The 23,699-nt window shown below is 43.7% G+C and overlaps 1 protein-coding gene across 12 annotated transcripts in view; it reads left to right on the plus strand.

Annotated features, from left to right (window-relative positions):
* The window catches only part of PRKAG2 (protein kinase AMP-activated non-catalytic subunit gamma 2), a 328,214-nt gene that overhangs the window by 287,182 nt on the left and 17,333 nt on the right, over positions 1–23,699 (plus strand). For all 12 annotated transcript variants that reach the window (XM_074378897.1, XM_074378896.1, XM_039472803.2 and 9 more), the window contains 2 exons: positions 20,507–20,588; positions 21,974–22,032. In XM_074378897.1, coding sequence (XP_074234998.1) covers positions 20,507–20,588; positions 21,974–22,032 — 141 coding nt within the window. The remainder of the gene's footprint in view (positions 1–20,506; positions 20,589–21,973; positions 22,033–23,699) is intronic.

Below are 23,699 nucleotides of genomic sequence, written 5' to 3' on the forward strand. Positions count from 1 at the left end.
GCCTTTGGTCCTGGCTTCTGCCTCAGTGGCCGGTGCAGGTGGCCATGTGGGCCCTGGTAGCCAACTGTCATCACAGTCTCAGAGGATGGCTTGTTTAGTCACGATGCCGTGGCCTGTCCTGGATTACAGGAATCTGATTTATTTCCCACTGAGAGCTCAACACCGTGTTAAACCCATGGATGGGAAACCAATTCCTCTGTGTCTGGGAACCACTCTTGGGGGCAGTTTCTTTTCTTTTTTTTTTTTCTCTCTCTCTCTCTCTTTTTTTTTTTTTTTTAAAAAAAGACGCCGGGCGCGGTGGCTCACGCCTGTAATCCCAGCACTTTGGGAGGCCGAGGCGGGTGGATCATGAGGTCGAGAGATCGAGACCATCCTGGTCAACGTGGTGAAACCCCGTCTCTACTAAAAATACAAAACATTAGCTGGGCATGGTGGCACGTGCCTGTAATCCCAGCTACTCAGGAGGCTGAGGCAGGAGAATTGCCTGAACCCAGGAGGCCGAGGTTGCGGTGAGCCGAGATCGTGCCATTGCACTCCAGCCTGGGTAACAAGAGCGAAACTCCGTCTCAAAAAAAAAAAAAAAAAAGACGGAGTCTGACTCTGTCGCCCAAGCTGGAATACAGTGGCACAATCTTCATTCACTGCAACCCCCGCTTCCCAGGTTCAAGCAATTCTTGTAACTCAGCCACCTGAGTAGCTGGGATTATAGGCGTCTACCACCACACCTGGCTAACTTTTTGTATTTTTAGTAGAGATGGAGTTTCACGATGGTGGCCAGGCTGGTCTCAAACTCCTGGCCTCAAGCAGTCTGCCTGCCTCAGCCTCCCAAAGTGCTGGGACCACAGGTATGAGCCACTACACCCGGCAGTGGTGCCAGTTTCTTGATCAGTCACGGTTCAGTCAGGAGACAGGCCACACCAGTTACTTGAACAGAAAAAGAACATAACCAAATGTTAACTGGTAACTGAAAGGATAAAGACAGACCTCTAAGGCAGTGTTCTCAAAGTTGGGCTCCCAGACCAGCGGCTTCAGCCTCAACTGGAACCTACAAAAATGCAGCTCATCAGACTCAGTCTCAGACCCGATCCGAAATGGGGGAATGAGGCTCAGGGACGTGTGTTTCAGCACGATGCTGAGTGAGTCTGGTGTGCTCTACAGTGTTGTGGGGGGGCGGGGGTCCTGAGGCATGCCCTCTAGCTGGTGCTCATGTCTCTGGGTGAGACTGGAAGCTCGAGGAAGCTGATTTTGCACAAAATGGGAAAATAACAGATTGGATGCAGCTGCTGCTACAGGAGGTGCCCAGTGCCCAGGTCAGGCAGTGCCTGGGTGGAGCTCACAGGAGCTGCAGGCAGACAGGAGCCCTGCAGGCAGCAGCTGGGAGGAGCAAGCCCTTCTTCCTGCTCCAGCTTTGAGTCCCTCTCTGGACTCCTTTATTGTCAGAGTCTGAAATAGACCGAAACAGGGTCTGCAAAGTCCCAGCGTCACCAAGCCAAGTTAGAGGGGTGGGCATAAAGCTGAGAGACAGTAACGTAATGACTGGCACAGTAGAGAAGGGGAACATCCCATTCCCTTCCAGATAAGCCCAGGAGTTCAGAGAAAGATAGGTATCAGTTAGTGTATTAGCCTGTTTTCACACTGCTGATAAAGACAAACCTGAGACTGGATAATTTTTAGAGAAAAGAGGTTTAATGGACTCACAGTTCCACGTGACTGGGGAGGCCTCACAATCATGGCGGAAGGCGAGGAGAAGCAAGTCACGTCTTATATGGATGGTGGCAGGCAGACAGAGCTTGTGCAGGGGAACTCCTCTTTATTAAACCATCCCATCGCTGGGCGTGGTGGCTCACACTTGTAATCCCAGCACTTGGGGAGGCCGAGGAGGGCAAATCAGTTGAGACCAGGGGTTGGAGACCAGCCTGGCCAACATGGTGAAACCCCATCTCTACTAAAAATATAAAAATTATCCAGGCATGGTGGTGGGCACCTGTAGTCCCAGCTCCTGGGGAGGCTGAGGCAGGAGAATCACTTGAACCCAGGAGGTGGAGTTTGCAGTGAACTGAGATCATGCCACTGCACACCAACCTGGGCAATAGAGCAAGAATCTGTCTTAAAAAAAAAAAAAATCAGATCTCGTGAGACTTACTCACTGTGATGGAAACAACACAGGAAAGACATGCCCCCATGATTCAATTGCCTCCCACTGGGTCCCTCCCACAACACGTGGGAATTCTGGGAACTATAATTTTAAGATGCGATTTGGGTGGGGACACAGCCAAACCATATCTGTTAGTGATTCCAAAAGAATCCTCAAGAATTATGACAGGCCCAAAAATAAATAAAATTTCATAATGAAATTCTCACACCCTAGTATTGCAGGGGAAGCATTAGGAGCGATCTAGGCCTTTCCTCACAGTGGCAACGTGACTTCTTTTAGCAACGTTGTACAAATGATAGCTTTATTTTTTTTTAACAAATGTTTTATTTTAGAAGAGTTTTAGATTTACAGACACATGGCAAAGGTAGTACAGTTTGCATATACCCCACACCCAGTTTAATCTTGACATCTTGCATTAGTTTGGTCTGTATTTGTCCCAGTTAATGAACCAGTCTCGATACATGATTATTTGCTGAAGTCCATGCTTTCTTCAGATTTCCTTAGTTTTTACCTAATGCCGTTTTCTGCTGGAGGATCCCGTCTAGGTTACCCTGTCGCGTCTCATCATCATGCCTCCTTAGCTGGGACAGCTTCTCAGGCAGATGTTCCCTGTGTTTGACGCCTTGATGGCTTTGAGGAGTGTCAGTCAGGTATTTTGCAGATTGCCTTCTATTGAGATTTGCCCAATGATTTATCATGGTCAGACTGGAAATGTGCCTTTGGAGGAGGAAGAGCAGAGAGAGGTCAAGTGCCCTTTTCATCACTCTGTCTCCAGGGATTACCCGGCCAAGGTGTGCCAGGTTTTCCCACCGTGAGATTCTTGTTTTTCTTCCTCCTTTCCACACCGTCATCCCAAGAAGGAAGTCACCATGCACAACCCACACTTAGCCAATGGGGAGTGACGCGTCACCTCCGTGAGGGCTGAGCAACCACGTGAGTGAGTTGGGATTTTTCTGCAAGGGAGATTTGTCTTTTCTCCATCTATTTACTTATTCAGTCATCTATTTCAGTGTGAATTCCTGGATGTTTGTTTTATACTTTGTAGTCCAAAACAACTTCATTTTGTTGCTTACGTTATTCCAGGCATTGTGATTTTTAATAATGCCAAGAAAAAACAGGCAAGTATCCAAATAAGTGACTGTTTGCCAAGGATTGTTTTTTTCTTTTTGAGATAGAATCTCACTCTGTTGCCCAGGCTGGAGTACAGTGGCACGATCTTGGCTCACTGCAGCTTCTCCCTCCCAGGTACAAGTGATTCTTCCACCACAGCCTCCTGAGTAGCTGGGATTATAGGCGCATGCCACCACCATGGCTAGCTGATTATTTTTGTATTTTTAGTAGGGGCTTCACCATGTTGGACAGGCTGGTTTTAAACTCCTGACCTCAAGTGATCCACCCACCTCCAAGAATGAGTAGAGAATACAGAATGCAGAGCACATGATAAAAAGTAAAGTAAAAGGAGAGCTTGAATAGGAGGGAGCGGCACAGGACAATCCTAGTTTAGTGTTGAAATTAAGAGGCACACAGAGAAGGGGCGCTTGATTATTTTGAAAGCAAGAAGGAGAGAGAAGCCTGACCCTATTGTTCAAGACCGATGCTGCTGATGCGGATCAAGAGAAAACAGAACTGTTCAACTCAAATTGTACTTTGTTCCTTATCAAGGAAATTATCTTCAAAATGGAAGAGGGAAAGTCATCATGATAAGAGGAAACTAAAGCGCAAGGTAGTTGTGGAGAGCGGGTGTCAGCACTAACCCGTCTCATTTCTGATCCAGATGTATCACACCCTACCTTAAAAGGGAACTTAGGAGATTCCCAGCCTGTTCGTGATATCGGAGGAATTGCAGAGAAGAGGTCTGATTTTGGAGGCCAGAGATAAAAGGAAAGAGCAGATAGATTTCTCAGAAAGCAGAGGCTGGGGAATATGGTATCAATACCAGCTGAGATTTATGAATGAATGGAATCTGTCATGAATTGGCCAAAAAAAAAAAAAAAAATCCACAAGAGATTCATCTGCCGTTCTTTGTAGCTGTTGCATAGATGCCCGTGTCTGGATTCCAGCTAGACGAGGCTGGCAGAGCCTGGCACGAGGTCCCAGAGGATGAGATGCAGAGCTGCAGCTTGGCAGCCAGGCGAATCAAACTCCTGTCTAGATCACAGTCAGCCTGCAGCAAGGTTTCTAATTGTGTTGGATGCCTCTTGTGGGCCACTTCCAAACCCATTCGCGTCGCCTCATAGTCCAGCCGCTCATCACTCCATGCAGGGACAGTGGCACCACCCTCAGCTCAGGACCATGCCAAGTGCCCCCGCTTCCTCGACCAGGGGAGGACGGGAGCCAGCAGCCACCTGCAGTCCTAGGAAGATCCCTCAAGCTCAGGAACCGTCCTGCGCTGACTCACCCACCCACCCGTCTCCTTCCTCCCTTCCTGTACTTCGGCTACCTGGCGTCACATTCCCAAATACGCTCTGCCTTCTGGGGAGCCCCAGCTGAGAAACTGGGGGTACGCCAGAGGATTCTTGTGCCCCACGCTCTTCAACTTTGGAACGGTGATTTAACGTTGATTTCATTGATGGCATCATCTAATTAACAGATGACTTGAAAGCAGGTGGGATAGCTGATAATGATCGAAATGCGGAGAGATTCCTCAGTATGTAAATTACACATAGGACCACTTAATATGGCATCAAGGACAGAAGAAATGAGAGCATGTCACTATTCTAGAAAATACGAAAACGGGGCTGAGAACCAGGAGGGAGAATGGCAGGCCTGCTGCCCACGGGCTCATTCAGGAATGTACTGGAGCAGAAGGCAAAACTCGTGGCTGTCTGAGAGTTTTTCATCATTAAAAGTGACCGCTAACAGTTGGCGTGGACACGCCGAGTTCACAGGTGGGCTTCTTGCTTGGTGGGCTTCCCTGAAGAGCAGTAGGCCAGCCATCTTTTCACTGGAGGTCCCGTGTTCCTGTCTGTCTGTTTTATTTCTGGAGCAGTTCGTTTCCTCCAGAAAACCGTTCGTCCATGGCGATGGTGGGCAACTGTTGATCTTAAGTGGAAGGAGTACTGTGGGCGTGGGGGGCACAGAAGCTGAGTTCGGGGAAGGAGGAGTCGTGGCTGGCAAGGTAGGCCTGGGCCTGGACAGAGGAGGGTCTTGAGGACCATATATATATATATATATATATTTTTTTTTTTTTTTTAATTGCACTTTAGGTTCTGGGGTACATGTGCAGAACGTGCAGGATTGTTGCATAGGTGCATATATGGCGATGTGGTTTGCTGCCTCCATCCCCCCATCATCTGTATGTGGCATTTCTCCCCATGTTATCCCTCCCCAACCTCCCTACCCCCTGCTGTCCCGCCCCTGTTACCCCACAACAGACCCCAGTGTGTAGTGCTCCCCTCCCTGTGTCCATGTGTTCTCATTGTTCAACACCCGCCTATGAGTAAGAACATGCGGTGTTTGATTTTCTGTTCTGGTGTCAGTTTGCTGAGAGTGATGGTTTCCAGGTTCATCCATGTCCCTACATAGGACACGAACTCATCGGTTTTTATGGCTGCACAGTATTCCATAGTGTATCTGTGCCACATTTTCCCTGTCCAGTCTATCCTCAATGGGCATTTGGGGTGGTTCCAGGTCTTTGCTATTGTAAACAGTGCTGCAGTGAACATTCATGTGCTTATGTCTATAACAGAATGATTTATGATCCTTTGGGTATATACCCAGTAATGGGATTGCTGAGTCAAACGGAATTTCTATTTCTAGGTCCTTGAGGAATCGCCACACTGTCTTCCACAATGGTTGAACTAATTGACACTCCCACCAACAGTGTAAAAGTGTTCCTATTTCTCCAAATCCTCTCCAGCATCTGTTGTCTCCAGATTTTTTAATAATCGCCATTCTAACTGGTGTGAGATGGTATCTCAATGTAGTTTTGATTTGCATTTCTCTAATGACCAGTGATGATGAGCATTTTTTCATACGTTTGTTGGCCTCATATATGGCTTCTTTTGATAACTGTTCACATCCTTTGCCCACTTTTGAATGGGTTTGTTTGTTTTTTTCTTGTATATCTGTTTTAGTTCTTTGTAAATTCTGGATATCAGCCCTTTGTCAGATGGGCAGATTGCAAAAATTTTTTCCCATTCTCTTGGTTGTCAGTTCACTCTAATGACTGTTTCTTTTGCTGTTCCGAAGCTCTGGAGTTTAATTAGATCCCATTTGTCTATTTTGGCTTTTGTCGCCAATGCTTTTGGTGTTTTAGTCATGAAGTCCTTGCCTATACCTATGTCCTGAATGGTTTTGCCTAAGTTTTCTTCTAGGGTTTTCATGGTGTTAGGTCTTATGTTTAAGTCTTTAATCCATCTGGAGTTAATTTTAGTGTAAGGTGTCAGGAAGGGGTCCAGTTTCTGCTTTCTGCACATGGCTAGCCAGTTTTCCCAACACCATTTATTAAACAGGGAATCCTTTCCCCATTGCTTGTTTTTGTCAGGTTTGTCAAAGATCAGATGTTTGTAGATGTGTGGCCTCTGTTCTCTTCCACCAGTCTGTATCTCTGTTTTGGTACCGTTACTATACTGTTTTGATTACTGTAGCCTTGTAGTATAGTTTGAAGTCAAGTAGCGTGATGCCTCCACCTTTGTTCTTTTTGCTTAAAATTGTCTTGGCCATGTGAGCTCTCTTTTGGTTCCATATGAAGATTAAGGTGGTTTTTTTCCAGTTCTGTGAAGGTGGTCATAGGTAGCTTGATGGGGATAGCATTGAATCTATAAATTACTTTGAGCAGTATGGCCATTTTCACAATATTGATTCTTCCTAACCATGAGCATGGAATATTTCTCCATCTGTTTGTCTTCTCTCTTATTTCCTTGAGGAGCGGTTTGTAGTTCTCCTTGAAGAGGTCCTTTACATCCTCTGTTAGTTGTATTTCTAGGTATTTTACTCTCTTTGTAGCAATTGTGAATGGCAGTTCGTTCTTGAGTTGGCTCTCTTTAAGTGTGTTATTGGTGTATAGGAATGCTTGTGATTTCTGCACATTGATTTTTCTATCTTGAAATTTTACTGAAGTTGCTTATCAGTTTAAGGAGATTTTGGGCTGAGATTATGGGTCTTCTAAATATACAATTATGTCATCTGCAAATAGAGACAATTTGATTTCCTCTTTTCCTCATTGAATACCCTTTATTTCTTTTTCTTGCCTGATTGCTCTGGCTAGAACTTCCAATACTATATTGAGTAGGAGTGGTGAGAGAGGGCATCCTTGTCTAGTGCCAGGTTTCAAAAGAAATGCTCCCAGTTTTTGCCCATTCAGTATGATATTGGCTGTGGGTTTGTCATAAATAGCTTTTATTATTTTGAGATACATTCCATTGATACCTAGTTTATTGAGAGTTTTTAGCATAAAGGGCTGTTGAATTTTGTCAAAGGCCTTCTCTGCATCTATTGAGACAATCGTGGTTTTTGTCTTTGGTTCTGTTTATGTGGTGAATTACGTTTATAGACTTGCGTATGTTGAACTAGCCGTGCATCCCCAGAACGAAGCCTACCTGATCATGATGGATAAGCTTTTTGATGTGCTGTTGCAATCAGTTTGCCAGTATTTTATTGAAGATTTTTGCATCTATGTTCATCATGGATATTGGCCTGAAGTTTTCTTTTTTCGTTGAGTCTTTGCTGGGTTTTGGTATCAGGATGATGTTGCTTTCATAAAATGTTTTGGGAAGGATTCCCTCTTTTGGATCATGTGGAATAGTTTCAGAAGGAATGGTATCAGCTCCTCTTTGTATGTCTGGTAGAATTCGCCTGTGATCCCATCTGGACCTGGGCTTTTTTTAGGCTATTAATTGCTGCCTCAACTTCAGCCCTTGTTATTGGTCTATTCAAGGTTTCAACTTCTTTCTGGTTTAGGCTTGGGAGGGTGCAAGTGTCCAGGAATTTATCCATTTCTTCCAGGTTTACTAGTTTATGTGCGTAGAGTTGTCTATAGTAATCTCTGGTGGTAGTTTTTATTTTTGTGGACTCTGTGGTGATATCCTCTTTATCGTTTTTTATTGATCTCTTTGATTCTTCTCTCTTTTCCTTTTTATTAATGTGGCTGGTGGTCTATTTTGTTGATCTTTTCAAAAAACCAGCTCCTGGATTTATTGATTTTTTCGAAGGGGTTTTTGTGTCTCTATCTCCTTCAGGTCTGCTCTGATCTTAGTTATATCTTGTCTTCTGCTAGCTTTTAAGTTTTTTTTATATTGCTCCTCTAGCTCTTTCAATTTTGATGATAGGATGTCGATTACAGATCTTTCCTTGCTTCTCATGTGGGCATTTATTGCTATAAATTTTCATCTAGACACGTTTTAAATGTGTCCCAGAGATTCTGGTACGTTGTGTCTTCGTTCTCGTTGGTTTCTAAGACCATCCTTATTTCTGCCTTCATTTCATCATTTATCCAGTCAACATTCAAGAGCCAGTTGTTCAGTTTCCATGAAGTTGTGTGGTTCTGAGTTAGTTTCTTAATCCTGAGTTCTAATTTGATTGCACTGTGGTCTGAGAGACTGTTAACAATTTCCGTTTTTTGCATTTGCTGAGGAGTGATTTACCTCCAATTATGTGGTCAGTTTTAGAATAAGTGTGTTGTGGTGCTGAGAAGAATGCATGTTCTGTGGATTTGTGGTGGAGAGTTCTGTAGATGTCTATTAGGTTTGCTTAGTCCAGATCTGAGTTGAAGTCCTGGATGTCCTTGTTAATTTTCTGTCTCAGTGATCTGTCTAATATTGACACTGGAGTGTTAAAATCTCCCACTATTACTGTGTGGGAGTCTAGATCTCTTTGTAGGTCGTTAAGAACTTGCTCTATGTATCTAGGTGCTCCTGTATTGGGTGCATATATATTTAGGATCGTAAGCTCTTCTTGTTGCATTGGTCCTTTTACCGTTATGTAACACCCTTCTTTGTCTCTTTTGATCTTTGTTGGTTAAAAGTCTATTTTATCAGAGACTAAGATTGCAACTCCTGCTTTTTTTTTACTCTCCGTTTGTTTGGTAAATCTTCCTCCATCTCTTTATTTTGAGCCTATGTATGTCCTTGCACGTGAGATGGGTTTCCTGGATACAGCACATCAATAGGTCTTGACTTTTTATCCAATTTGCCAGTCTGTGTCTTTCGATGGGGCATTTAGCCCATTTACATTTAAGGTTAATATTGTTGTGTGTGAATTTGATTCTGCCATTTTGATGCTAGCTGGTTGTTGTGCCCATTAGTTGACACAGTTCCTTCATTGTGTCAATGCTCTTTACCATTTGGTATGTTTTTGGAGTGGCTGGTATTGGTTGTTCCTTTCTACGTTTAGTGCTTCTTTCAGGAGCTCTTGTAAGGCAGGCTTGATGGTGATGAAATCTCTGAGCAATTGCTTATTCATAAAGGATTTTATTTCTCCTTCACTTATGACACTTAGTTTGGCTGGATATGACGTTCTAGGTTGAAAGTTCTTTGCTTTAAGGATGTTGAATATTGGCCCCCACTCTTTTCTGGCTTGTAGGGTTTCCGCTGAGAGATCTGCTGTGTGTCTGATGGGCTTCCCTTTGTGGGTAACCCGACCTTTCTCTCTGGCTGCTCTTAGCATTTTTTCCTTCATTTAAACCCTGGTGAATCTGACGATTATGTGCCTTGGGGTTGCTCTTCTTGAGGAATATCTTTGTGGTGTTCTCTGTATTTCCTGGACTTGAATATTAACCTCCCTTTCTAGGTTGGGGAAGTGTTCCTGGATAATATCTGGAAGAGTGTTTTCTAGCTTGGATTCATTCTCTCCATCACATTCAGGTACACCTGTTAAACATAGATTAGGTCTTTTCACATAATCCCGTATTTCTTGGAGGTGTTGTTCATTTCTTTTCACCCTTTGTTTCCTAATCTTGCCTTCGCGTTTTATTTCATTGAGTTGAACTTCAGTCTCTGATATCCTTTCTTCCGCTTGGTCGATTCTGCTATTGAAACTTGTGGATGCTTTGCAAAGTTCTCGGGTTGTGTGTTTCAGCACCATCAGTTCATTTATGTTTTCCTCTAAGGTGTTTATTCTCATTAGCATTTTGTCAAACCTTTTTTCAAAGTTCTTAGTTTCTTTGCATTGAGTTAGAACATGTTCTTTTAGCTCAGAGAAGTTTATTGCCCACGTTCTGAAGCCTGTTTCTGTCAATTCATCAGACTCATTCTCCATCCAGCCTTATTCCCTTGCTGGTGAGGAGTTGTGATCCCTTGGAGGAGGAGAGGTGTTCTAGTTTTGGGTGTGTTCATTCTTTTTGCACTGGTTTCTTCCCATCTTTGTGGATTTATTTACCTCGGGTCTTTGTAGTTGGTGACTTTCGGATGGGGGTCTCTGAGTGGATGTCCATTTTGTTGATGATGAAGTTATTTCTTTCTGTTTTTTAGTTTTCCTTCTAATAGTCAGGACCCTCTGCTGTAGGACTGCTAGAGGTCCAGTCCAGGCCCTGCTTGCCTGGGGATCACCTGCATCGGCTGCAGAACAGTAAGGGTTGCTGCCAGTTTCTTCTTCTGTTATCTTCATCCCAGAAGGATACCCACCAGATATCAGCCTGAGCTGTCCTTTATGAGGTGTCTTTTTGGATATACAGGGGTCAGGGAGCTGCTTGAGGAGACAGTCTGTCCCTTATAGGAGCTGAAGTGCTGAGTTGTGAGCTCCATTGCTCCATTCAGAGCTGCTGGGCAGGTGTGTTTAAGTCTGCTGCAGCAGAACTCGTAACCGCCTTTTTTCCTAGGTGCTCTATCCTGGGAAGGTGGGACTTTATTTATAAGTTCCTGATGTACTACTGCCTTTTTTCAGAGATGCCGTGTCCTGCAAGGAGGTTGCCTAGTCACAATCTGCCAGCAGAGTCATTGCCGAGCTGCCGTGGGCTCTGCTGTTAGAACTTCCTTGTGGTTTTGTTTATAGAGGTATAGTTAGAACTGCCTTGGTAATGGTGGTTGCCTCAGTAATTGTGGACTGCCTCTGTAATGGCAGACTGTCTCAGTAATGGCGGATTGCCTCCATAATGGCGGACTGCCTCGGTAATGGTGGACTGCCTTGGTAGTGGTGGACTGCCTCAGTAATGGCAGACACCATTCCTCCCGCAAAGCTGGACTGTCCCTGGTCCAGCTGCGCTAGCTTCAAAACTGTCAATCTAGAGTGTTTCAGATTGCTGGTCTTTGTAGGGGTGGGACCAGCAGAGCCAGATCACCTGGCTCTCTTTCAGCCTCTTTTTTTCAGTTGAATGGGTGGCTCTGTCTCCCAGGCATTCCAGGCACCAGTTGAAACAGCCACCCAGATTTGTGTGAGTTTTTGTGCGGAGACCCACTGCACTGGCTACAACAGCTGTGCTGGAAACTCATGGCGCTTTTCAGCCCAGGAATCTCGTGGTCTATGGGCAGTAAAAACTTGTTTGGAAATGCAGTGATCACTCACCCTCTGCATTGTTCTCGCTGGGGACTGCACTGCAGAGCTGTTCCTGTTCGGCCATCTTGGATCCCTCTCCTTGAGGACCATATTTAAGAAGCTGGATCCAGGCCAGGCGCAGTGGCTCACACCTGTAATCCCAGCACTTTAGGAGGCCAAGGTGGGCAGATCACGAGGTCAGGAGATCAAGACCATCCTGGCTAACACGGTGAAATCCCATCTGTACTAAAAACAAAAAAAGTTAAGCTGGGTGTGTTGGCACACGCCTGTAATCCCAGCTACTCCGGAGGCTGAGGCAGGAGAATTTCTTGAATCCAGGAGGTGGAGGTTGCAGTGAGCCGAGATCACACTGCTGCACTCCAACCTGAAAAACAGAGCAAGACTCTGTCTCAAAAAAAAAAAAAAAAAAGGTGGACCCTTCTTGATGCAGGAGATATCAGCATTAATTTTAAAAGCTTCGCAATCAACTGAATGACTGAGAATCAGAATGAAACTGTAGGAAGCAGTGAGGCATCAGGAGCAGCTTCCCGTTCTGGGGACACAGATGTGCTCCTTGGCGTAGACTGCCAGAGGCTGGTAGAGCAGCTTGGGCCCCCTCACCATTCTAAAAACTTCTCTCCCTATTAAGATTTCATTTCCCATCTTTACTTATCTAATTATCACATTTGCTTGTTTGAAAATCCTATTAAAATGTAAATTTTAACATTAATAGTAGTTTGAGCAAATTGCTTATCAGTTGAATGGAAAGAAATTTTCAAAGGTACTCAAGACCCCTGAGAGGTTTTTTCCTGCAAATCAGCACTAGATTGTGTTAGTCCTCTTTGAATCCTGTTTATTGGTTAATTGGAACACCCTGTGCCATCTATAATTATGAAGCATTTTCCAAGTATAATTTTAAATTGCTTTATAAACAGCTCTGTGCACATGTTCTTAAGAAAGCCACGTTTTAAAGCCGGGCACGGTGGCTCACGCCTGTAATCCTAACACTTTGGGAAGCTGAGGCAGGCAGATCACCTGAGGTAGGCAGATCACCTGAGGTCAGGAGTTCGAGAGCAACCTGACCAACATGGAGAAACTGAGTCTCTAAAAAGCAAAAAAAGAAAAAGCCACGCTTTAGAAGGCTTCATTATTGCAAAGAAGGTCAGCAAAACCACAGAAGTGTCAGGCCCCTCCCTGAGCACGCCTAGAACACTCCTCTTTAAGGCACCGTATGAGTATCTTGTCCATCCGGAATATCATACGAGATCTTTGGAGGATGGAATTGAAAATTCCTCAGTGACCTGTGAAAAGGTCAATGGTACATGTGTATGAAATTAAAAGAATAAATCTTTCATCCCAGTCCTTTGGGAGGCCAAAGCAGAAGGATCACTTGAGGCCCAGAATTTGAGACCAGCCTGCGCAACGTGGTAAGACCCCATCTCTACAAAAAGATTTAAAATTTAGCTGAGCATGGTGGCATGTGCCTGTGATCCCAGCTACGCGGGAGACTGAGGCAGAAGGATCACTTGAGCCTATGAGGTCGAGCTTCAGTGAGCCGTGATCATACCACTGTACTCCAGCCTGGGCAACAGAGTGAGACCCTATCTCCAAAATGAAAAAAATATATATTAAATATCTGTTGGCTTCTGGTTTGGCCAGTATAGCGTGGAAATTTTAAGCATTTGTTCTTCTTGGCTGTTAGTACTGAGTACTATACAGAATATCTTCAAATTCAAGCCCATTCAGTCCACGCGCTACAACTGTGAGGAAATATCATCGATTAGCCCCATTTTATAACAAAGTTGAGGCTGACAGTGGGTTAAGTGACTGGCCACTGCACAGCTGGCAGGGGTCGAGGAGCCTGCGGGAAAGTCTTGGTGCTTGAGGCCACCAGGAAAACAAAATGAGCGGCCATGCGTGTTATTTCAGTTTGGGAAATGAAGCAGTGTCGTTGTTCCGTAGAGATACGCATTTTATGTGGAAACGGGAAGTTGAAGTCCAGCAGGTGTAGCGCTTTAGCTCATGGACAAGAACCGGGATGGCCTCTGAATTCACTCCATGTGCTCCCAGGAGCCTTGGTTGTTTGACCTTCTGTTGCAGAAGAAATCCCACTTTTCACATTAAATTCTGAACATTCTCTTTGCCATTGAACTGCTGCTTTTCTGGGGCTTTACTCTCTGTAAACCTGGCCATTGGGCTGGGTGAGGTGGCTCACCCCTGTAATTCCCAGCACTCTGGGAGGCAGAGGCAGGAGGATCACTTGAGTTCAAGAGTTCAAGACCAGCCTGGGCAACATAGTGGGACCCTGTCTCTATAAAGAATAAAAAAAGAAGCTGGCTGTGGCGGTGTGCACCTGTGGTCCCAGCTACTCAGGAGGCTTAGGTGGGAGGATCACTTGAGCCCAGGAGGTTGAGACTGCAGTGAGCCATATTCCTGCTACTGCATGCCAGCCTGGGCAACAGAGCAAGACCCTGTCATTCATTCATTCAAAGATAGACAGATAGATAGATAGATAGATAGATAGATAGGGGTATTGGAGCGAGACTGTCTCAAATTCATTCATTCATTCACCCCTCCCTCCCTCCCTCCCTCCCTCCCTCCATCCATCCCTCCATCCCTCCATGCCTGCCTCCCTCCGTCCCTCCCTCCCTCCCTCCCTCCCTTTCTCCCTCCATCCCTCCATCCCTCCACCCCTCCCTACCTCCATTCCTCCATCGCTCCCTCCATCCCTCCATCCCTCCATCCCTCCATCCCTCCTTACCATTGGCTACGCAGCTGAGTGTCCTTTATTTCAGAATTAACTTGGTTCAGCACATGTGATCGGTTTCTAACGTCTGTATCACTACCCCATATAGTTTCCATGTGGGTATTTGCCACCCTAAGAACCAGTGTTATGCAGTTATTTCCTGTTCGTGTGCTTCACAGTGGCCCCACTGTGAACAGTAACTGCAGCACGTCTGGGGCTAAATGCTTTCGTCGCAGATCAGTCTGAGAATTTATCATGGGGAAGCAGAATGTTTTTTCTGATTCTGAAGTAACAGTCATTATACTTGAGTGTAAAATTAAACCCTTGCTTTTGTTGGTATCATTCTTTTAAGCTTGACATTTTCATACTATACTGTAAAGTAGTGTAAAACTATAGTGTAAAAATGTCCATTAAAATCTGTTGGATCTATGTGTGATCGTTTGTACAAGGTACAAATGTTAAATACCAAATTATCAAAATGCAAACTAAGCTAATAACAATATTTGTTCTTGGGTTTTTTTTTAATTACTGCACCATTTGGCCAGAGATTCTTGTCAATAGATGTCCACTGTGCTCAGTCATTTATGTCTTGAAGCTGGGTATAATAGTCTCTTCCAGAGGCTTCTAGAAACTTGTCTGCTAAAGGAAGGCCTCCTGGTTTGGCTCTCACGTAGTCTCATCTGTGGTTTAGATCCACTGGACTCACAGGTACTTTATTAGAGAAAGGCAGTTCCTTGATAGGATCCCAGGACTTAGGTCATACACGAGATTCATTTACTTTCTTGACAGTTGCAATTAAACCATACGATAAATGCCTAAAACAGCATTTAATTACTGTGTAGTCCATTTTCATTTCATGCAATTACCAATTACCACTATAGTTAAGTTTGTCTACCACTTTGCTATGCGTTTGTTATTTTTTCTGTTGATTTGTTCTTTTATTCCTTCTCATCTTCACTCGATTTAACAAACTGTATTTAATCCATTTTTCTCCTCTGCCAGCTTTTTAGTTATACATTCTTTTTTCATTTTTGTGGGTACATAGTATGTGTATATATTTATGGGGTGCGTGAAATATGTTGATACAGGCATGCAATGTGTAATAATCACATCAGGATAAATGGGATATCCATAACCTCAAGTACTTATCATTTTTTACATTATGTACATCCCAATTATGCTCTTCTCGTTTTTAAATATACAGTAAATTATTGTTGACTGTAGTCACCCTGTTGTTTCATCAAATGCTGAGTATTATTCATTCTATCTAACTATATTTTTTTATCCATGAACTGTCCCCACTTCCTCCCCTGCCCACCCTCGCTACCCTTCCCAGCCTCTGGTGACCGTCATTCTTCTATCTCCATGAGTTCAGTTATTTTCATTTTTAGCTCCCACAAATGAGTTGAGAACATGTGAAGTTAACTATACGCTCTTTTGTTAATCTTTCAGAGGCCACCTTACAGATTACAAAGCATCTTTGACTTACTACTCTCCATCTTTTAATACTTTTACCATCTCCTAAACAATGCAAAAAACGTGTACAGAAGTTAAACCCTCTCCTACCCTGTGTGCTACTGTTATATTTTTTGCTTCTATATAAGTTAGGAATCCCACAGGATATCATTGCTCTGGCTTTAAGCACTATATCGATTTATATTTACCTGCATCTCTGTCCTCTCCTGTGCTCTTTATTCCCTACTATGGTTCTGTGCAGGTCTAGAATCTTTCCTTCAGTGTAAAGGACTCCCTTAAGTATTTCCTTTTTTTTTAAGACGGAGTCTTGCTCTGTCACCCAGGCTGGAGTTCAATGGCGCTGTCTTAGCTCACTGCAACCTCCACCTCCCCGGTTCAAGCGATTCTCTTGCGTCAATCTCCCAAGTAGCTGGGTTTACCGGTGTGCACCACCACACCTGGCTTATTTTTTTTTTTTTTTTTTTTTTGAGAAGGAGTTTCGCTTTTGTTACCCAGGCTGGAGTGCGCCTCCTGGGTTCAAGCAATTCTCCTGCCTCAGCCTCCCAAGTAGCTGGGACTGCAGGCACGCGCCACCATGCCCAGCTAATTTTTGTATTTTTTTAGTAAAGATGGCGTTTCACCATGTTGACCAGGATGGTCTCGATCTCTTGACCTCGTGATCCACCCACCTCGGCCTCCCAAAGTGCTGGGATTACAGGCCTGATCCACCGCGCCCGGCCATTTTTGTATTTTTAGTAGAGTTGGGGTTTCACCACATTGGCCAGGCTGGTCTTGAACTCCTTACCTCAAGTGATCAGCCTGCCTCAGCCTCCCAAAGTGCTGAGACTACAGGCATGAGCCACCCTGCTCAGCCTGTCTTAAGTATTTCTTAGTGCTGGTTGGTTAGTGACAGTTTTCTCTGCTTTTGTTTATCTGAAAAACCTTATTTTGCCGATCCTTTTTGAAGGATGTTTTCACTGGGTGTATGCTCTAACCTAGGTTGGCAGGTTTTCTTCTTTTAGCCTCTTAAAGTTTTATTTCTGTTGTCTTTTGACTTTCTTTTCTTTCTTTCTTTCTTTTTCTTTCTTTTCTTTCTTTCTTTCCTTTCTTCTTTCTTGCTGGAGTCTTGCTCTGTTTCCCAGGCTGGAGTGTAGTGGCGTGATCTTGCTCATTGCAACCTCCACCTCCCAGGTTCAAGTGACTCTCCTGCCTCAGCTTCCTGAGTAGCTGGGACTACAGGCACATGTCACCACACCCAGCTAATTTTTTGTATTTTAGTAGAGATGGGGTTTCACCGTGTTGCCCAGGCTGGTCTCGAACTCCTGAGCTCAGACAATCCGCCCACCTCAGCCTCCCAAAGTGTTAGGATTACAGGAGTGAGCCACCGCACCCAGCCTGTTGTCTTCTGACTTTCATAGTTTCTGCTGGAAAGTCAGCCATCAGCCTGATTGGTACCGTTTTGAAAACCAATGTTTCTTTTTCCCTCGGACTGGTTTTCTCTTTACCTTTGGTTTTTAGCATCTTGCCTATGACATGCTTAATAGTTTTCTTTGTGTTTATCTTACGTGGGGTCCACTTGACTCTTCTTGATAAATTTCAGCTTCTTACTGAAATTCACCTGTGTGAAGATAATGTGGGAAATGGCCTCAGAAAAATTCTAGAATAAATATGGAGCTCAATTCATATCCTCCTTTTCTCTCAAGAATTGTAGCTCCCAGAATCTTCCGTGTTGATGCATTCCAGGGCCCTCAAATAGTGTTTCTGTCTTTTGTACAACTCGTATAGTTGTTTTCAACGATTTCATTGTGCCAAACTTGAAACCTTCTGGAATAGCTTTTCAATAGCTATGGCTACTTCATGAATGATCCTCATGAATGTTTTAATATTTATTTTCCCTGCTAAATCTGTCATTTTGAAGAAAACAGTAAGCAATTTGTGGTCTTCAAAGATGCCCCTGACCAGGCACAGTGGCTCATACCTGTAATCCTAAGACTTTGGGAGGCCAAGGCAGGAGGATCACTTAAGCCCAGGAGTTTTGAGACCAGTCTGGGCAGCATAGCAAGATCCTGCCTCTACAATAGAAAAATTATCTGGACGGGGTGGTATGTGCCTGGGGTCCCAGTTGCTTGGAAGGCTGAGGTGGGAGAATCACGTGAGCCAGGGGCAGGGTAGCGGGGGTGTTGCGGTGAGACTACAATGAGCCAAGGTCATACCACTTTACTTCAGCCTGGGTGACAAAGTGAGACCCTGTCTCAAAAAAATAAAATAGAATACAATAAATAATAAATAAAAGGTACCCCCTTCCTGTTTCTATTTCAACCAGTTTAGAAAAGCAAACTAAGGAGATATTCAGTGTGTTTTAAAATCTGTTTACATGTGACTTTTCCACTGTATCTTCTATAATATATTCTAGCACTACGATCATGCCCAGGGTAGAAATAGCAAACCATTCAATGGGCACACCTTCCCTGGATGCCATTTAGTTACCAAAGCAGTGTGAGTGAGTGTGTGACTTTGACACAGGTGTGACTGAGAAACAGCTCATCAGATTGCAGATGCCACTCAGTGACTCTTGCTCTCCCACGTCACTGGGTTGACTCTACCCATTTCCTCGTCTTCATTCTCTTGTAGTTCATTTGACTAATATGTAGAATCCCTGCTATATTCAGGACTCAGTGCTAGGCAGTTAAAATAAATCCATGAAATAGGTCACAGTAGCTCACACCTGTAATCCCAGCACTTTGGGAGGCCTAGGTGGGTGGATCACAAGGTCAAGAGATAGAGACTATCCTGGCCAACAGATAAAACCCTGTCTCTACTAAAAATACAAAAAAAAATAGCTGGGTGTGGTGGCGCATGCCTGTAGTTCCAGCTACTTGGGAGGTTGAGGCAGGAGAATTACTGGAACCCAGGAAGCAGAGATTGCAGTGAGCCAAGGTCATGCACTGCACTCCAGCCTGGTGACAGAGTAAGACTCCGTTTCAAGAAAAATAAAATAAAATAATGCATGTAATAATTGACGAGCTCCCCGATGCACCAGTAGTCCTTCTACACTTCCATAGATGAACTAGGTACATGCATGAGTAAATCCACATGATGTAAAATGTATCACAGTAAAGGAATAAATAGGTGCTGAGTTATTAATCCTAAAGTCATCTGCCTTAGATTCCTGCAGTTCTTTCCATTATTAAGTTAACAAAGGTTTGTTTATTCATTTGTTCATTCATTTGTTTGTTTGAGATGGAGTCTCACTCTGTCACTCAGGCTGGAGTGCCGTGGCTTGATCTGGGCTCACTGCAGCCTCCACCTCCAGGTTCAAGCAATTCTTGTGCCTTGTGCCTCCCGAGTAGCTAGGATTACAGGTGTGTGCCACGACACCCAGCTAATTTTTGTATTTTTAGTGGAGATGAGGTTTCACCATGTTGGCCAGGCTGGTGTTGAACTCCTGGCCTCAGGAGATCCACTCATCTTGGCCTCCCAAAGTCCTAGGATTGCACTTGTGAGCCACCGTGCCTGACAAACAAGGGATTTTTTTTTTTTTTTGAATAGTGAGTGGGAAGAGAATCATTTTCTCTTAGTTAAAAAAATATATATGCCATACCATAATGTAACACTTTTTTTTTTTTTCAGACAAGAGTCTTGCTCTGTTGCCAGGCTGGAGTGCAGTGGCGCGATCTCAGCTCACTGCAACCTCCGCCTCCCAGATTCAAGTGATTCTCCTGCCTACACGTGCACTACAGGCATGTGCCACCACACTCGGCTAGTTTTTGTATTTTTCGTAGAGACGGGGTTTCACCATGTTGGCCAGGATGCTTTCGATCTCCTGTCCTTGTGATCTGCCTGCCTGGGCATGGTGGTAGGCGTCTATAATCCAGCTACTCAGGAGGCCGAGGCAGGAGAATCACTTGAACTCAGGAGGCAGAGGTTGCAGTGAGCTGGGATCATGCCACTGCACTCTAGTCTGGGTGACAGAGCAAGACTCTGTCTCAAAAAAGGGAAGAAATACTAAAAATACATTTTTTCAGGTAATTTGATACAACTTCAGTGTTTTCAGGTGAATTAATAACCACATACAGGAGATATTAGATGCTGAAGTTGAATTATTTTGTATGGTTTTAATTATATAAAGTATCTACGTAGACAGGCATCTTCAGATGCAATAAGAAAAAATATAGAAGTTAATTGCATTATTTCAATTTCAAAAAATAATTTCTAGTCCCTATATGCCTTTAGGTGTAATACAAAAGGATTTTTGCTCATGTTAATAAATTCCATTATTTTTAGCTTATCAAACTTACAAAACTTATTGCGGAAGACAACTGATAAGACTTGGTCAAATATGTTAAAGATTTTTTTTCTGGCCAGGCACGCTGGCTCACTCCTGTAATCACAATACCAAAGTATTGTGATCCAAAGCCGAGGCGAGTGGATCACTTGAGGTCAGGAGTTCGAGATCAGCCTGGCCAACATGGTGAAACTTGTTTCTACCAAAAATACAAAAATTAGCTGTGTGTGGTGGCTGGCACATGCCTGTAATCCTAGCTGCTTGAGAGGCTGAGGTGAGAGAATCGATTGAACCCAGGAGGCAGAGGTTACTGTCAGCCAGGATCATGCCACTGCACTCCTGCCTCGGCAACAGAGTGAGACCCTGTCTCAAAAAAAGGTTGGGGGAGGCGAGTGATATTTTCCTTTTTCTTCCTGGACTTTGAAAGTTATGTTTTGTTTCTCTCCTTTTTCTTCAGGTTAAAAAGGCCTTCTTTGCCTTGGTAGCCAATGGTGTCCGAGCAGCGCCACTGTGGGAGAGTAAAAAGCAAAGTTTTGTAGGTAAGCAGTGCGGGCCTGAGGAGGTGGAAACCTCACAAGCAGAAAGCCTCACGTACTTTAATAGTTGCCGGTTTGGAATTCAACCTAGTGAACATGCTTCCAAGTTAAAGAACATTCTTGCTGGCAGGGCACAGTGGCTCACGCCTATAATCTCAGCACTTTGGGAGGCCAAAGCAGGGAAACCGCTTGAGCCCAGCAGTTCGAGGCCAGGCTGGGCAACATAGCAAGACCTGATCTCTACAAAAACATACAAAAATTAGCTACTCAGGAGACCAAGGTGGGAGGATCACTTGAGCCCACCCAGGAGGTCAAGGCTGCAGTGAGCCATGATCGCTGCACTGTGCTCCAGCCTGGATGACAGAGCAAGAGACCCTGTCAAAAAAACAAACAAAAAAAGAATATCCTTGCTTTTACATACTCGGTAAGAAGGTGGAACTGCTAGCTGTCAGTAAGGTCAAAATACTGTTGTACTTTTTTTTTTTCCCCTCTTCACTGAGAACACACACTGTTGTAACTTTTATGGAGCATTGTTGTTGAATCTCTTTGAATTTAGCAACTTCTTGGCTCTCTGAAGAGCTTATGTGTCTTTACCAGCCCAATGAGCGCAGCCACATAGGATGCCACAGTCAGCTGGGATCCGGCACCCGACTTTGGGCCATCCGGCCGCACCCGTCTTGCTGGTGCACACCTTTTTGACAGGGCAAATAAGAAGATGTGAACATGACTGATGTCTCTGCTAGACCACTGTTAAACTATTACAACTGCTGTGTAACTTTTACAACGCTCTAAGTGCCACCGTGACTTCTGAATCACAGCAGGCGATGACATTGTCTCTCTTAGTATTCTTCACATTATTTTGAAATGATCTGTTATGGCTGCCTCTGGGTTTTAATTTCATCAGGGAAGAAGTTCATCTTTCTCAGCCCTCTCATCCTGGTGTCTAGCACATCAAAAGCACTCAATCAATGGCAACTGTTTAAAACCGTTATTTTTAGAATGCTTCTCAGGAAACGATCCAAGTGCCCAGAATTATTATGTTTCTAAAGCTTATTGAATACTTTATCTTAAAGTATTTAAAATTATTTACACGTAACTGCAGTTCTTTTTTCAAATTTGTATCCATTAATAAGTTTTCTCTGATTGATTTGCCAAATTCTGTGGTTAGTTCCGTAGTACTTACTATCAGGTTTAATTTCAGCTAAATCTGTATATCCAGTTCAGTATACACAATTAACACATCAATAGTTTAAATAATATATTAAAGTCTGCCTGATATTTTCAAAGTATATTTTATAAGCTCTTCTAGTATATATTCTAGACTTGTCATTTGAAATTTTTTTAATGTTTTCATAGTTTTATTTTTAACATACAATTCTTTGTTCCAGGAATGCTAACAATTACAGATTTCATAAATATACTACACAGATACTATAAATCACCTATGGTAAGTGGCACCGGTATCTGTGTCAGTAGTTGGAGCCGTACGTGTATGTGGATGTGTATAGATATATGTGTGTATTTTCAGATTTTTAATGTTTTCGGTTTTTTCTTTTTTGGTATGGAATGGTGGTGGTGGTGGATTTTCCAAATATATATAATGTGCAGGGAACTCCAGTATAAAACTATCTTTACCAGAAGTTATATATTTGAAACTCAAAGAAGGCATTCTCAGGAAAAATAAAAGGAAATAGACTCTTTATTCAACTTTTGGAATTTCTTGGCTTAGCAGAATTCTGCATATTTATTACCTGGACATTCTGTAAGTTTTGCTGACCTCTGCAGGCCTGTTGACGTGGTAGAGCTTAATTCAGTTATCCCAGCAATTTCAGATCAAGAATTATATGTACTTTGTGATTTTAAAGAAGAAAAAAAAGTCATTAAAATTAAATCAATTCAGTTTTGACATTTTCCTGTTAATGAGGAAAAGACAGCTACTGGCTGATTTTAGCAGCAGAACTCTCTGGTCCCTGGTACAATGGTTCTGAGAGAGCACAGCTTAAAACCCACTTCCGTCCTTCATCTAACTCCGTGATATCTGAGATTCAGCCTGCTTGGTTTTGGGTTTTTGGTTTCTGTTTGTTCATGAGGGTGGGGAAGGACAGAGTTGCATAGTCGATTTAACTAGCCCTATTTGGGGTACCTAAAAGGTATAAGTTAATCCTATTAGTACTGCTTTATGTGTAATGCTCAGGATTGTCGGTTAAATTCTTACGTAAAACACAAAATGACACGCTCTTGCCGGGCACAGTGACTCACGCCTGTAATCCCAGCACTTTGGGAGACCGAGGTGGGTGGATCACTTGAGGTCAGGAGTTTGAGACCAGCCTGGCCAACATGGTGAAATGCCATCTCTACTAAAAATACAAAAATTAGCTGGGTGTGGTGGCGGGTGCCTGTAATCCCAGGTACTCCAGAGCTGAGGCACAAGAATCTCTTGAACCTGGGAGATAGAGGTTGCATTGAGGCAAGGTGGCGCCATTGCACTACAGCCTGAGCGACAGGGGAGACTCCATCTCAAACAAAACAAAGCAAAACAAAAACCATCCACTCAGGAAGTTTTACCAAAGACATTGTAAATATCCTATGTTTATTTCCCATGAAATGTATTATTTCTTAACTATATGCAAGTGAATACTGGCTTTCCTTATAATGATCGTATCTCTGCTTTTGCACTAGCAAAATCAGCACAAGTATGATTTTTGAATAGATGGATTTTTACAGCAAGTCCCATATAAGAAATCTCAGCAGTAGATTATGAAATCAAAATTGCTAAAAAGCAGTTACATCTAAATATGCAGCCCAAGGCTTTTCGTAATACATGTAGATACAAGCCAGATGTGGTGGCTCACACCTATAGTCCCAGCACTTAGGGAAGCCAGGGAGGGTGTATTACTTTAGCCAGGAGTTTGAGACCAGCCAGGCAACATGGTGAAACCCCATCTCTACAAAAAAAAACAAAAACAAAAACAAAAACCCACAAAAATTAGCCAGGCATGGTGGCATGCATCTGTAACCCAAGCTACTCAGGAGGCTAAGTTGGGAGGCTTGCTTAAGCCTGGGAGGTCGAGGCTGCAGTGAGCCAAGATGGTGCCACTGTACTCCAGCCCAGGT

This window comes from Saimiri boliviensis, chromosome 10, assembly GCF_048565385.1.
Source record: "Saimiri boliviensis isolate mSaiBol1 chromosome 10, mSaiBol1.pri, whole genome shotgun sequence".
NCBI classification, from domain to species: Eukaryota; Metazoa; Chordata; class Mammalia; order Primates; family Cebidae; genus Saimiri; species Saimiri boliviensis.